Source organism: Silurus meridionalis, chromosome 12 (assembly GCF_014805685.1).
Source record: "Silurus meridionalis isolate SWU-2019-XX chromosome 12, ASM1480568v1, whole genome shotgun sequence".
In the NCBI taxonomy this organism is placed as follows: domain Eukaryota; kingdom Metazoa; phylum Chordata; class Actinopteri; order Siluriformes; family Siluridae; genus Silurus; species Silurus meridionalis.
In genome coordinates, this window is record NC_060895.1 from 16033210 (window position 1) to 16045991 (window position 12782).

At 37.4% G+C, this 12782-nt stretch overlaps 1 protein-coding gene across 1 annotated transcript; it reads left to right on the forward strand.

Moving 5' to 3' along the window:
- Positions 1–441: 441 nt before the first annotated feature.
- Positions 442–6522, forward strand: calm3a (calmodulin 3a (phosphorylase kinase, delta)). The gene is made up of 6 exons (XM_046862418.1): positions 442–641; positions 3797–3827; positions 4551–4694; positions 4829–4935; positions 5141–5276; positions 6408–6522. The coding sequence occupies exons 1-6, from the start codon at positions 639–641 to the stop codon at positions 6434–6436; spliced, it is 450 nt and encodes a 149-aa protein (XP_046718374.1). The 5' UTR covers positions 442–638; the 3' UTR covers positions 6437–6522.
- The last annotated feature ends 6260 nt before the right edge of the window (positions 6523–12782 follow it).

Below are 12782 nucleotides of genomic sequence, written 5' to 3' on the forward strand. Positions count from 1 at the left end.
GACTACTATGAAATTATTATTATTGTTATTATTATTGTTATCATTTAATACTACTAATAATAACAGTAATAATGTCATGTGTTGTTATAATTGTTATAATAATAATAATAATAATAATAAAATATCGTTGTTGTTGTTTTTGTTGTTGTTGTTGTTGTTGTCTTTAGAGTTGTATTTTGGTGATGAATAAAAATTACCAGAAGTGTTAAATTATTGAAAAGAATGAATGAACATTTGAACATTCAACGGATGGATGGATGAACAAATGAAGTTTTCCTGAAATTATGTAAATACTACTATGATTTAATATTATGACTATTATTATCATTGGTATTATTATTGTTGTTTTTGTTGTCGTTGACTTCAGACCTGTCTTGCGCTAATGAATTACGTCATTCGGCGGAGGGATACGGTGTGACAGAGGGCGGATCACCACCACCACCTCCTCCTCCTCTCCCCTGCTTGCGGTGCGACGGCGGAGTGGTGGCTTCAGCGCAGTTTCCGGTCCAGGATTTCGAGCCGTGTGCGCTTACCGAGAGCTTTCATTAAACCTGACCGGATAACGGCTCATATTTCGGCCTGAGAAAAGCCGGGGCTCGCTTTCCTGCGGATTTGCTTCAGCTCATTTGTGAAACACAATGGTAAGTGCGTGCGACATGCTGCGTCTCTGCAACCACTCTGTGTCTCGGTCTCTGATGAAGGTCCTGCAATCATTCAGGCTCGACGAAAGCTAAAGGACAGGGACAATGTGCACAAATCCTAAGCCTAGCGTGTTTGTTATTATAATTATAATTATTTTACTGCGTTCATGGGATGAACTGGTTATCCACACAAATAGAATATAAATATGTCTGCTGTGGACTCAGTATATAAGCGACATCTTTTTGAGCGAGATATGAGTGATTACTAGTTTAACTAGCTTAACTAGCTGTCTAGGTAAGTAGATGCAGTAGATGACATACTGCTGCTCGCTCTGTCCCCCTGCAGTGCTTCTGGTTATTGAGTTAGAACAGCTGACTAACGTTAAGGTTAGCTGGCTAATTTTACGTGCTGTAAGCGCATTGCCTTTACGAGAAGATGAGTGGGCGGGTTAATAACAGGTGGTCCGAAAATAACTTGCTCAGGTTAGCAGATCAATCACAAACCTGACCACAACATACGCACTGAATTGTCCACCAGGTTTTATATATATATTAGTTTAGCGTGCTAGCTTGCTACCGTTGGCTGGCTAATTTCACTGCACGCATTTGATCAATAAGACATTCACAGGTCTGTGGTGTCTCTCAAAGGACATTGGAGTCCCAATTAATGATCGTAAAATCTATGTTTTTTTTGTATGAAGCATTTTGCACAACACTCATCCATAGGTCTCTAAAACTGCACAAAATAATTGTGAATTCCTAGCAGGCAGATCTTCCAAACACCCCTCCTCCACCTCCTCTTCTTCCTCTTCCTCCTCCTCCTCCTCCTTCCCTCTGCATTGAACCAAATCATCTGCAGCACCCTGACACTGGATCTGCAGCAGCGACAGAAACTCAGCAGCTCCTTTTAGGGCACAGCCACTGCATGAGTTCAAAATGGAGCTAAGGAGACTTTGTATGTTCTCCTCATACAAGATGTTGGCTATCTAAAGGCCTCCTGGGTCAGTCCCATCAAACCTGGCCATAGTGATGTCCATTGAGAAAGAGATCCCCAGCATCAATTTGTTTTTAAAGCACGCTCCCGAGATCAAAATAGGTGTTTCCGAACACCAGTCTAGAAAATAAAATGTGTTTTGGAGGTAGTTTTTCCCTTTTTTCATTTCCATCACTTCCAGGGGGAAACAGATTGCTGAGTCATTCTGTACTAGTCTCATGTCTGTTCAATTGATTGCTCTTTAGAATGTGTCTGACCCACCAATAAGTTATATTAGGGGTTTTATTGTCTTTTCCATATGGACTATATGTATTTTAAAAGTTGGTGAAAGTTGGAGGTTATTTATGTATTTAGCCCAAATTGATGCGAACTGGTCAAGAACGCAGTTACACTATCAGGGCATCCATGTCATTAAGGCTGCATTGCATCTACTGTTCAATCAGTCAGGCTCATTGTAGAGTACAAGTCAAAAAACACATGGCATCTTGTTGTCTAGGATTTCATCCCTTTTGGGTGAAGTTTGCAGTGAGAAAGCATGCCCAGATTTCTCACTAAACTCTCAGGTGTTCTCCATATTTAGTTCACTTACTATATTACAGGCAAGTATGTTAACCTTTAGTGGGGGTGTGATGTATGTCAGACCCTGCTGGTTGTTAAAACACACCCTGATTTCCAGATTCAACTGAAATCACATTTTTTTTGGACACACACCATGCATGTGTGGGTCTTCTGCTGCTGTAGCAGTTGAGAGTATCCTTCACTGGGTGCACAAAGCAAGCTCTGAGACTTGGTTTGATAATGTTGTAGTGGAAGAACCTGAATGTCCTTCACAGAGCTCTGACCTGAACACCTTTGGGATAAACTAAAAAGCACACTTATCCTTTTAGTGCTTGCTCATGTGACTGAATAAGCAAAATCTGCATACAGAGATGCTCAAAAATTTAGTGAAAACATTTCCTGGAAAATGGAGGTGTTTTAACAGCAACTGGGGACCAAATCTATGTTAATGAGTGTGATGGTCAGGTGTACATACTTTGGCATCAAGGCGTATTTCAAATATTGGTTCAACATGCAAAAGGCGTGCGGTGTCGGTTAACGGAGTAAACACACACGTGCCAACCTGCAACAACTTGCATCAAGTTGATCAAATTCAGTTTTCGGAGAGGTGTGATATCACCGCTTCTGGATAAGCTGCAGGCTGTATATGTGCATACATGAAGACTATTGAAGTATTTTTCCATTGCGTTGATCTTCCTTATGTGGATGCTACACATGTTGGTCAGTTCATTACATACAGAATAAACACCAGAGCGCCATCATCTGATACGATGCTGTTTATGGCATTTGAGATTGGTGTGCTAGGGTTTACTTAGTGGCTAAGCCAAGTTCAGCTGGATGCAAAACGAACCGGTCCAAAGCTAATTGTGAGCCTGTTGATCTTTCCATGCTGCAGGGGAGCATTGAAGTTTCCAGCCTACATCTGCAGACCTACACACACATTATGTTGGAATCTGAAACCTGCAGGACTTCAATTATTAAATATGCTGTTTGAAGTCTTTGATCAACATTTGTCTTGTCTAAGACAAAAGATAAACAGTTGCAAAGATGTTATTTCCTGTTTACCTGCTGTACCCTTTAGTCCGTACATCCACGTTTTGCAGGCTGCATTGTTTAGAAGTGCTTGCTGTGTTCTGTAGACATGGACTTTTTTTTTTTTTTTTTTACTTTTACATGTCTTTCTTTAGGAGTGTGTAGCTACAGTATTAGTTTTTTTTTTACACAACAGTTTCTCTTTGTTTGCTCTTCTGTAGATTGCACCAACAAAAACACGTCACATTTTTGGAACACCACAAAGTGACTAACGTCTAGATTAGGAGAAAAATTTACTATGCTGCTTTGAAGTGTGTAACTAAGTAAAGCTCAGAGTGAAGACACCCAATTTTAGCATCTGATTAATGAACTGTCATAGAGAAGTGCTATAATTTTGTGTGTGCTACATAGGTGACCCTTTTAGTGGCACTCTCTAATTATACCCCGAGTGGCTATTTCAGGCTGAAGAGAATTTATGTCCTTCACTACACTCTAAGTTGTACGTGTGCGGGAGTTCGGCACAACCAGGTTCTGATAATGACACTGCATTATCATTTTGTCATTGCTACAGGCGGATCAGCTGACTGAGGAACAGATTGCAGGTAAGTAGATTTTCAGTGTTTGTGCCTTGACAAGACTAACATCTGTGTTCTCCCTAAATACTCACAGGAACATCAAACACAGTATCCTCTATATAATATAGGATACTGTACTATATACAAAATAAACGCATGAAATAAATGTTAAAATAATTTCTTTCCCATTTTTAACATATCCTTTCTCAAATAATGTGGGACTATATTAATTCTGGTAAAGAATATTTTAATTTTGGTGTTCATTAAAAAAACAACACTTTTTTGTATTAAATGTTTTGCTCTCAATTCCTAATAATACTGTTATCACCTATATATTTTTTACCTGGCTTATAAATATGTGAAATGTTTTGCTGTATCCACTATTAACAGCAGTCCCCTAAACACTATATCCAAAAATGGGTTGTTGGAAAGACTATTGTAAGGAAAAGAAATGCATTATTTCATACAGTATGTTGCACAGGTTTTATGGTTTCAAGCATGATTTAGTTTAGATTTAGTCTAAATTGTCACATTTTGCTTGATGTAACTAGGCCTTGTATAAAATTAGAAAATTCTAAGATGTATGCCTTTTGTAGAAACCAATTCTTGCCCTTCATAATTCTGTCTGTCTGTCTGTCTGTCTGTCCATCCGTCCGAACACCATCTTTTAGTAACTTTGGAGCCATGTTATCATAAAGAAAATGTGTTTGTGGTATTGGGACTAAAAACTATATCTACTCCCCCCCCCAGAGTTCAAGGAGGCATTTTCCCTCTTCGACAAAGATGGCGATGGCACTATCACCACTAAAGAGTTAGGAACTGTGATGCGTTCACTTGGTCAGAACCCCACAGAAGCTGAGCTGCAGGACATGATCAATGAGGTCGATGCTGATGGTGAGCCTGCAGTACAACACTTTGTTGCCGACGAGTTGGCGAGCTTTGGTGTCTGTCAGTTTTATATAAGAATTTCTAATCACTTACCTAGATTTGCATTAGTGCTGACAATAACGCATGGTTATTTCCTCCAGGAAATGGAACAATAGACTTTCCAGAGTTTCTGACCATGATGGCCAGGAAGATGAAGGATACAGACAGTGAAGAGGAGATCCGAGAAGCCTTCAGAGTCTTTGACAAAGTGAGTGCACGTCATGGCCTGATTTACCTCACTAACCTATAAAAGACTTATTATTTATATCAAGTCTGTCTAATAGTGTAAAATTTATAAGTTCCTGATGATATTTCAAAGGAGTATGGTTAATCGGGTTAAAATGTCTTCACCTTTCTTTACAAAACAAATGATTTCTTCTCTGCTTTCTGTTCTCTAAAATGATGTTTTTCAGGATGGAAATGGATACATCAGTGCAGCTGAACTACGCCACGTCATGACCAACCTTGGCGAGAAGCTGACGGACGAGGAAGTGGATGAAATGATTAGAGAGGCTGACATTGATGGCGACGGGCAGGTGAATTATGAAGGTAAGCAGGCTGTCATTTGCGCGCAGATTTAATGTCTCACGCAGGAAGATTTTTTTTTTTGCATTTCAGATTATTTAACAGCAGCCTTTGTTTGGCTATGAATTGCATCACACCATCTGTCATTTCAGCACGTGTAATTTCACATTTCACACAGTGGTTCAGCAGCAGACTCGCTTCATATCATAGGCGTGACGAGAATCACCTGGATAGCTTCTTTTGTACATGTGCACGCATGCTGAGGCAGACATGTAGTGGCTTATGACATAATTTGCAATAGAAATCTTGTTTTCACATGGTGTACTTGGAAAAGAGCACCAGAACATTTAATCTAGATCTGAGATTTCATAATGTTGTTATGCTGTAGATCAGATTCATCCAACCCATGTTTTAAAAGCTAGAGTTGATGTTGGGAACCACAGGCTTTTTTGGGGGGTGGGGAGTCAGTTTACAGCACAAACACACAAAGAAAAAACGTCTCAGAAAAAGTAACCTGGACTGGAGTTGCTTAGTTTGTTCTAAACAAAAAGTGGTGTCCTATAAGTTAGGAATGATCACTGTTGTATACCTTACAAGCTAGAAAGCAGTGTGAATTGAGGGAAGTGAAGTCTGTACCTGGTAGTGGTGAACCACGGTTCAGAAAAGTTTGGCAAGGTGCAGATCACATTGCCAGTTGTGGTTCATGTGGTTCCATGATGCCCTCACACACTACTATTCACAAACACTATTCAATACTGCTTTCCACTAATACTTTCTACTGCTGAGGGCTATGATCTAGAAGTTCAATAAACACTCCTAAACCACAAGCACCATTAGTATCTTGCATGGCCTTAGGTTTTGGATCTTCATGACTCCACTGTGATTTTGCAAAGCATTCATTTACATAAAAAGTCGTGTGAAATGTATATGTTGCTTGAACATTTAGCTTAATCGATAATGCTACATTATACCTTTTGGGTGGGGTTGGGGTCATGATTGTCTGCTGTTTTATTTATTTATTTAAAAAAAAAATGTTAACCCTCAGATTATAAAATATTGTATATAATTTGTATGATTTGTAAAATAATTTTTTGTATCATATCTTGACATTTTTAACTGTTCACTTCTAATGTTGCATTTTTCTGTTTCTTTCAGAGTTTGTGCAAATGATGACTGCAAAGTGAAAGATGTTTTCCATTCTGTCTCTCTTTTACATTGCTTGTCCTACTAAGATCACTCTGTTTTTAGAAAATAAATGATCAGAAGTTTACTTCAGTGAAAATTCAGAATTTCAAATTTCGCAAACACCAACCGAAATTGAGCTAAAGTCTAATTTGTTGAGAGAAATTGCAGCGTAGTCCCAGCAGGCGTGAACGGACCAAGCATAACTGCATGAGCCATTTCGGAGCAAACGTCTTTATATCCGCCACAATTTGAAGACAGTCGCGCTCTAAGTCAAAAATGAAATGACGCGTGTAGGGTGTGGTGAACATTTCTCCTAAAAAAAAAAAATAATAAAATAACCGAATTAAATGTGTTAATTGTTATAAAGGGTCAAAATGCTGCATTCAATTAGAGAACAATTGCATGTGCCCTTTGTGGTGAAGTCATGCTTTAACTCTAATTCTGCTGCTCTGTTCCAGTCTAACAATTGAAAGGTAGCACAACAGGATGTTTATACACAGATCCTGTATTATACATCATAATGTGTACTTAAACATCTTCAGATTATGTTTTACTGAAGTTTGATGGATACTGAGCTGAATTTTCTTGTTGGCCAGCAGATTTGACAGGTTTGTCTTTATTGTAATGGGCTGTTGTGTGTACTGGCTAAAAACTTTGCACTGATGTATAAAGTACATGGACTGAAGAACTGAATATGGGTTGACTTACGTAAATGGTGTGACTGAAAAAATAAATGTGGAGATCGTCATCGATTCTATTTAATAGTGTTAAGCTTTTTAAATGTATCGTTTTCCACCATGCTTGTCTGGTGAACTTTGCATCACCTGTTGTTGTGATAGCATGATCCGTGTGTTTGTTTTAATCATGGTTTCGAGATGTGCCATATACTCTTAAGCCACAGTCTTTTCTCAAAACAACCTTTAGCCACTTAGGACATATATAACTGAGGAATATGTACGCACCCTCTTATATTTGCATTTTGGTGTTTAAAAAAAAAAAAATAGAAGTATGTTTATTTATTTACAGACAGAGCTGTTGCCACTCCTTAGCTAGTTGTTTGTCTCTTGCTTTTGTGGGTTCGTCAGAGCTTCTCGTTCAGTCTCTAATTCTCATCTGCGCTTTGCTTGCAGTGCGACTTAAAAAAAAAAAAAAAAAATTAAACAAACCAGGGTCCATTAGAGCAGGACAAGGGAGATTTAGTTTCACTTATACTAAGTAATGTTGGCTTTGGGGGTCATTATTATTCCAGTGATCTTATGGTGGGTGATGCAGGTTTACACTGTTCTACTCAGTGGTCTTTTTAATGGGTTTTCAGTCAGATGTACAAATAAGATCAAGGATTCAACATGTGAAACGTGTATGAATAAAATGCACATTGTGTGTATAATGTGTGTAATATATATATATATATATATATATATATATATATATATATATATATATATATATATATATAAACATACACACATTATACACACACTGTGCATATTATTCATTCGTGTGTGTGTAAATGTTTTCCAATAAAAATAAATGTACACTATGCTTGCATTCATGTTTTCACTGTCTCTTTTCTGCTTGGTTCCAGCATCTTCTCTGATTGTCTTCATTGCTAAACATGTGCTGTTTACTATAGAGCAGCAGGATATAAACAGCTTCTACAGCACTGAGTGACTGTCGAATTGTGTATATGGAGGCAGGTTGGACAAAAGTTACAGTTCTGTGTTGTTTTGCGAAGATGGAAATTTATTGATTTTTTTTTTCTGTATCTGAATCTTAAATTACATGCACTCTTATGTAGATTTTTATTAATAAACTTCCTTCAAAGATGTAGTGGCTCAAAGGCATTTAATATGTATTGTCACATTGGATCCTTAAGCATCCCAGGCTCTACATTTTCAGCTTTCTGGATTATATATATTTTTGTAAATAGCATTGGATAAAAACCGTGCTGCATGAAACAAATGTTCAATTTTAATCAGTCAAGAACTGTCTAAACATGTTACCAGATGGTGATGTTAATTACTGCAGCTTTACTTTGGCTTTCAATCATGTTTGTACATCTGCCACTAGATGGAGCTGTTCCATTATAGTTGTGTATTTTGGTCTTTAGCACAATTGTGTTGCTCTTTGTAAAGAAAAAAACCCATAGTGGTGTAAAATATAGATATAGCTTTTTTTATTTTTTGTCATTATTATCGTTGTTTTGCATAAATGTAGAGGTGGGGAAAACATTCATAGTTACTCAAGGTCTGCTGCTGACAATTACAGCAATTAATATACTATGTAAAATTTGTATAAAGTAGGGGTGGACAATGAACTGAGAAATGATCCAAACTGAGTTTTTGAGCCAAAAACCTAGATAGGTAGAGGTCTTTTTTAAAAATTATTTTATTTTGATGTATTAAAATTTCCTTTTAAAAAAAAGTCACCTAAGTTTCTTAAAAGTTCCTTTTTGAGTATGTAATCAAATATTAAAATGTTTTTTTTTTTTTTATTAAATTAAGGTTATGTTTCTATGTGAAAAGTACATTATTACTTATTTAAAATGGTTTAAAGACTCACTTTAAGGAGTCTGATACCTTTTTATTTTTAGATTCTGGAGCTATTTTGGCATGCCTTGAAAATTTTACTTCTTTCAGTTACCTTAATACCAAACCGATTCAAGAAAATTACCGATTATTAGTAAATTGGCGGCGAAAAAGAAACTTGAATACCGGCTCGCTAGGGTTAGTACGGTAGCTCACGTTGACCAAAACACAAAAGAAAACCGCCGAGTTTGCTATGGAATTTTTACAGAGGTCGTGTGAGAGACAGAATTTGGACGGGATTCAAAACACAAAGTACGTCTGTGAAACAGAAATTTCTCTAACGACCCCCTGTAAAACTAGTCCTGTCCGAATAGGGCTTTACTCCTACTGGATTATACTCTCCAGGCTCCTCTCAACCTGCTATCTACTCTCATCACAAATCACAATACCATCTACAAACATTATAGTCCATGGAGACTCCTGTCCGACCTCGTCCCTCAACCTGTCCATCATCACTGCAAACAGGGAAGGGCTCAGAGCCGATCCTTGATGCAGTCCAACCTCCACCTTGAACCAGTCTGTCGTTCCTACTGTACACTTCACTGCTGTCACACTGTCCTCATACATGTCCTGCACCACCCTTACACACAGGATTTCCTCATGCAATACCACAACTTCTTTCTTGACACTGTCATAAGCTTTCTCTAAATCCACAAACACACAATGCAACTCCTTCTGACCTTCTCTCTACTTCTCCATCAACATTCTCAAAGCAAATAATGTTTCTGTGGTGCTCTTCCTCGGCTTGAAACCATACTGTTACTCACAGATGTTCACCTCTTCTCTCAGCCTGGCTTCCACTACCTTTTTCCATCAACTTTATTCCACTGTAGTTACTGCAGGTCTGCACATCTCTCTTATTCTTAAAGATCGGTACCAGCACACTCCTCCATTCCTTGGGCATCCTCTCACCTCTCAAGTTTATAACAGCTTTGCAAACTCATTGCATTCTTTCATCAGATTCACTAGGCAGTAACTTGAACTAGTTTTCAATTCACAGGTCTGTCTTGTCAGGAGTTCATTTGTGTGCTTTACACCATTAGTTGTCTTGTGCAGAGGAAATGGTGCTATTTGGCAAGAAACACTCATTTAAGTAAAGAGAAAAGACAGAGGAAAAAAATGAAGATCAGTCAATTAAAAATCTCAACAACTTTAAATGTACCCCAAGCGCATTCGGCAAAACCATCAAACCTTTTGATGCAACAGGCTCTTATGATGAAATGTCTTAGTAAAGGAAGACCAAGAGCTGCCTCTGCTGCAGAGGATAAGTTTTTTCAGAATTACCAGTGTCAGAAACTGCCAATTCCTATAAATGCTTTTCGGAGCATATATATTTCAACATCCTCTGTTCAAAGAAGACCGAGTGAGTCAGGCTTTTAATGTCAAACTGCGGCAAAGAAGAAATTACTTTAGAAGAACAACAAGCAGAAGAGGCTTATAGTTTGGATGTCTGATGTATCAAAGTAGAAGGCTGATAAATAATAAAAATAAAGAAAACACTGAAGGAGAGCGTGTGTCAATACTTTGAGCGGTACTGTAGACCTGAGTCTTTGTTACAACGTTGTTGTGAAAACCATTCAGTTTATACATTCATGTAAAACAATACATTGATTTACATTGATTGTATTGAATATCGATTGTATTATCACACCTGGGGAGATGCCACTATGAAACTGAAAGAATTTGAGGAGACTTAAAGAAAATGTTTTCACTTGTAGTCTATTTACAACATAAGACTTATGGATTTAGGCACACAGTCACAAACCTTCCACACACAGAACCATAGACTCACAGGGGTTAAAGCAACATTGCCATTTTACTTGATGTTTGCTGCTCATATACAAGACTAACACCTACCTATCATGAATTACTTATAAGTATGATTATATATAACTAACTGATATTTCAAATGAACTAAAATTCAATCAGGTCAGTTGATGTAAGCTACTGAATCTATGGAGACTATTTTTGTTATATATAGCCAGTTACCTTTACCAGATTAGTGACATTTCCTTCACCATGCTCCTTCAAATTATATGAAAAGCAAATGAGACACCTTTGTTTTTGTTTACTACACCATATTAAACATTTCACCATGCTAGAGCTAGAGGAGCACACTGCGCTTATGCGGTTAATTGGTATTCAGACACACATGGATCATGTTACTATTATTTTAGCATTACTACATTAACTTGTGAAGCAATAGAAGAGTACTGTGTTACAGAGGCTCACTTGGGTGTCTCGCTGCCAAAGTGTGTGTTTGGGCACATAACCATTGATAAATGTGTGAGTCAAAACCACAAGAAGAAACATCACAGATTACTGGAAAGCAGATAAAAGTACCCCAGAGCAACTGGAAATAATGTATGTTGCTGAAATGAGCACGTAGCTTGGCCTACATTTATGCTGGGAAAAAATTGTGAATGTGTGTGATGTCTAACCTTTGTGACTACGGGAAAGATTTGTGTAGGCTGTGTAGTGTTCACATAGCTGCTGTCAAGATTTATTGACTTCTTTGCAATTGGTGGTGAAAACAAGTTGACACACACACACACACACACATACACGCACACGCACACAAATGACTTTCACTATGAGAAGGTGACTTGCGTTTAAGGAAACCAAGCTGTACTGCTCCAGTTCTCTGTAACTAGAAAGGCTAAGAGTTTCTTGTGGTTGGAGATTTCTCACTTCTCAACCTGCAGCCATTTTCTTCCAATCAAAAGCAGTTGAGGCTTGAGCATTATTGCAATATGACACACAGCTTTTGTAACATTTCAACCTGTTGTTTGAAACATTTTTTACACCATCTTCTATATTTTCATTTTTTTTTCATGTTTTCTTCCTCATCTTGGCCTTTTGCAAAATCATTTCTATGAGTCATTATATTTTAGAAGTAACGCCAGGGTTAGAATGATCTGATTTTGAAATAGAGAACGTGTAGCACAAAGTAAATTTAAACGTGCTGCAAACCTGCTGTATGTCACGAAGCCTGAACTTTGGAAATGGAATTCCATAAGTAGTTTTATTTTGTTTTCTAATCTTACTTCGGCTTTCTGCAAAGAGAATGTTGGGTAATAGGGCAGTTTAACCGCATGACTGATAAAACGTGGGAGTTCTAAGACAGTTAATGTCATGTTCATCATTTTTTGTTGATAGCTGTGGCTGCCAAATGAACGTGATACATCTGCATGATCGCATCTTTTTACAGGCAAGTAAAAACAGGCTTCTGTTTAAACTGATGCTCGTGCAGCATCACAGAGCAGTGTAGTTTACTTAAAGCAAAGTAGTAACTGCCCTCTTTAACTTACATGTCCTCACAACTTCTTACATCCAGAGAGGCGATTTCTTCTCCCTTAGGCCATAGCTGGATTCTAACTTTTCCCACTATTTAGAAAAATGAAGGTCTGTTAAACATTATGAATTTTGACTTTTAATAAGGTATAATAATTTTGAAAATAATTTTTTTTCTTCTGCTTCGTAGACCATATAGTTTTACAACCCTAGCTAGAAAAATCTGCATGATATTTGTAATCCAGATGAAGCTGATGGATACACAACACACAGTAAGAGAGTTAAGCAGACTTCAAGCAGCGTGTCATAAAAGTAATTTATCTCTGTAAAAATACAAAAATAATCTGCCATGATGCCAGCACTTTTTTCTGTATGGAAACGTCGCATTTAATATCTGTTATTTATTAATTATTAATTCATTTATTATTATTATTATTATTATTATTATTATTATTATTATTAT

Coding starts and splice junctions, on each gene's coding strand:
- calm3a (XM_046862418.1), top strand. Junction 4,695..4,828: donor CAATGAGGTCGATGCTGATG/GTGAGCCTGCAG, acceptor TATTTCCTCCAG/GAAATGGAACAATAGACTTT. Junction 5,277..6,407: donor CGGGCAGGTGAATTATGAAG/GTAAGCAGGCTG, acceptor TGTTTCTTTCAG/AGTTTGTGCAAATGATGACT.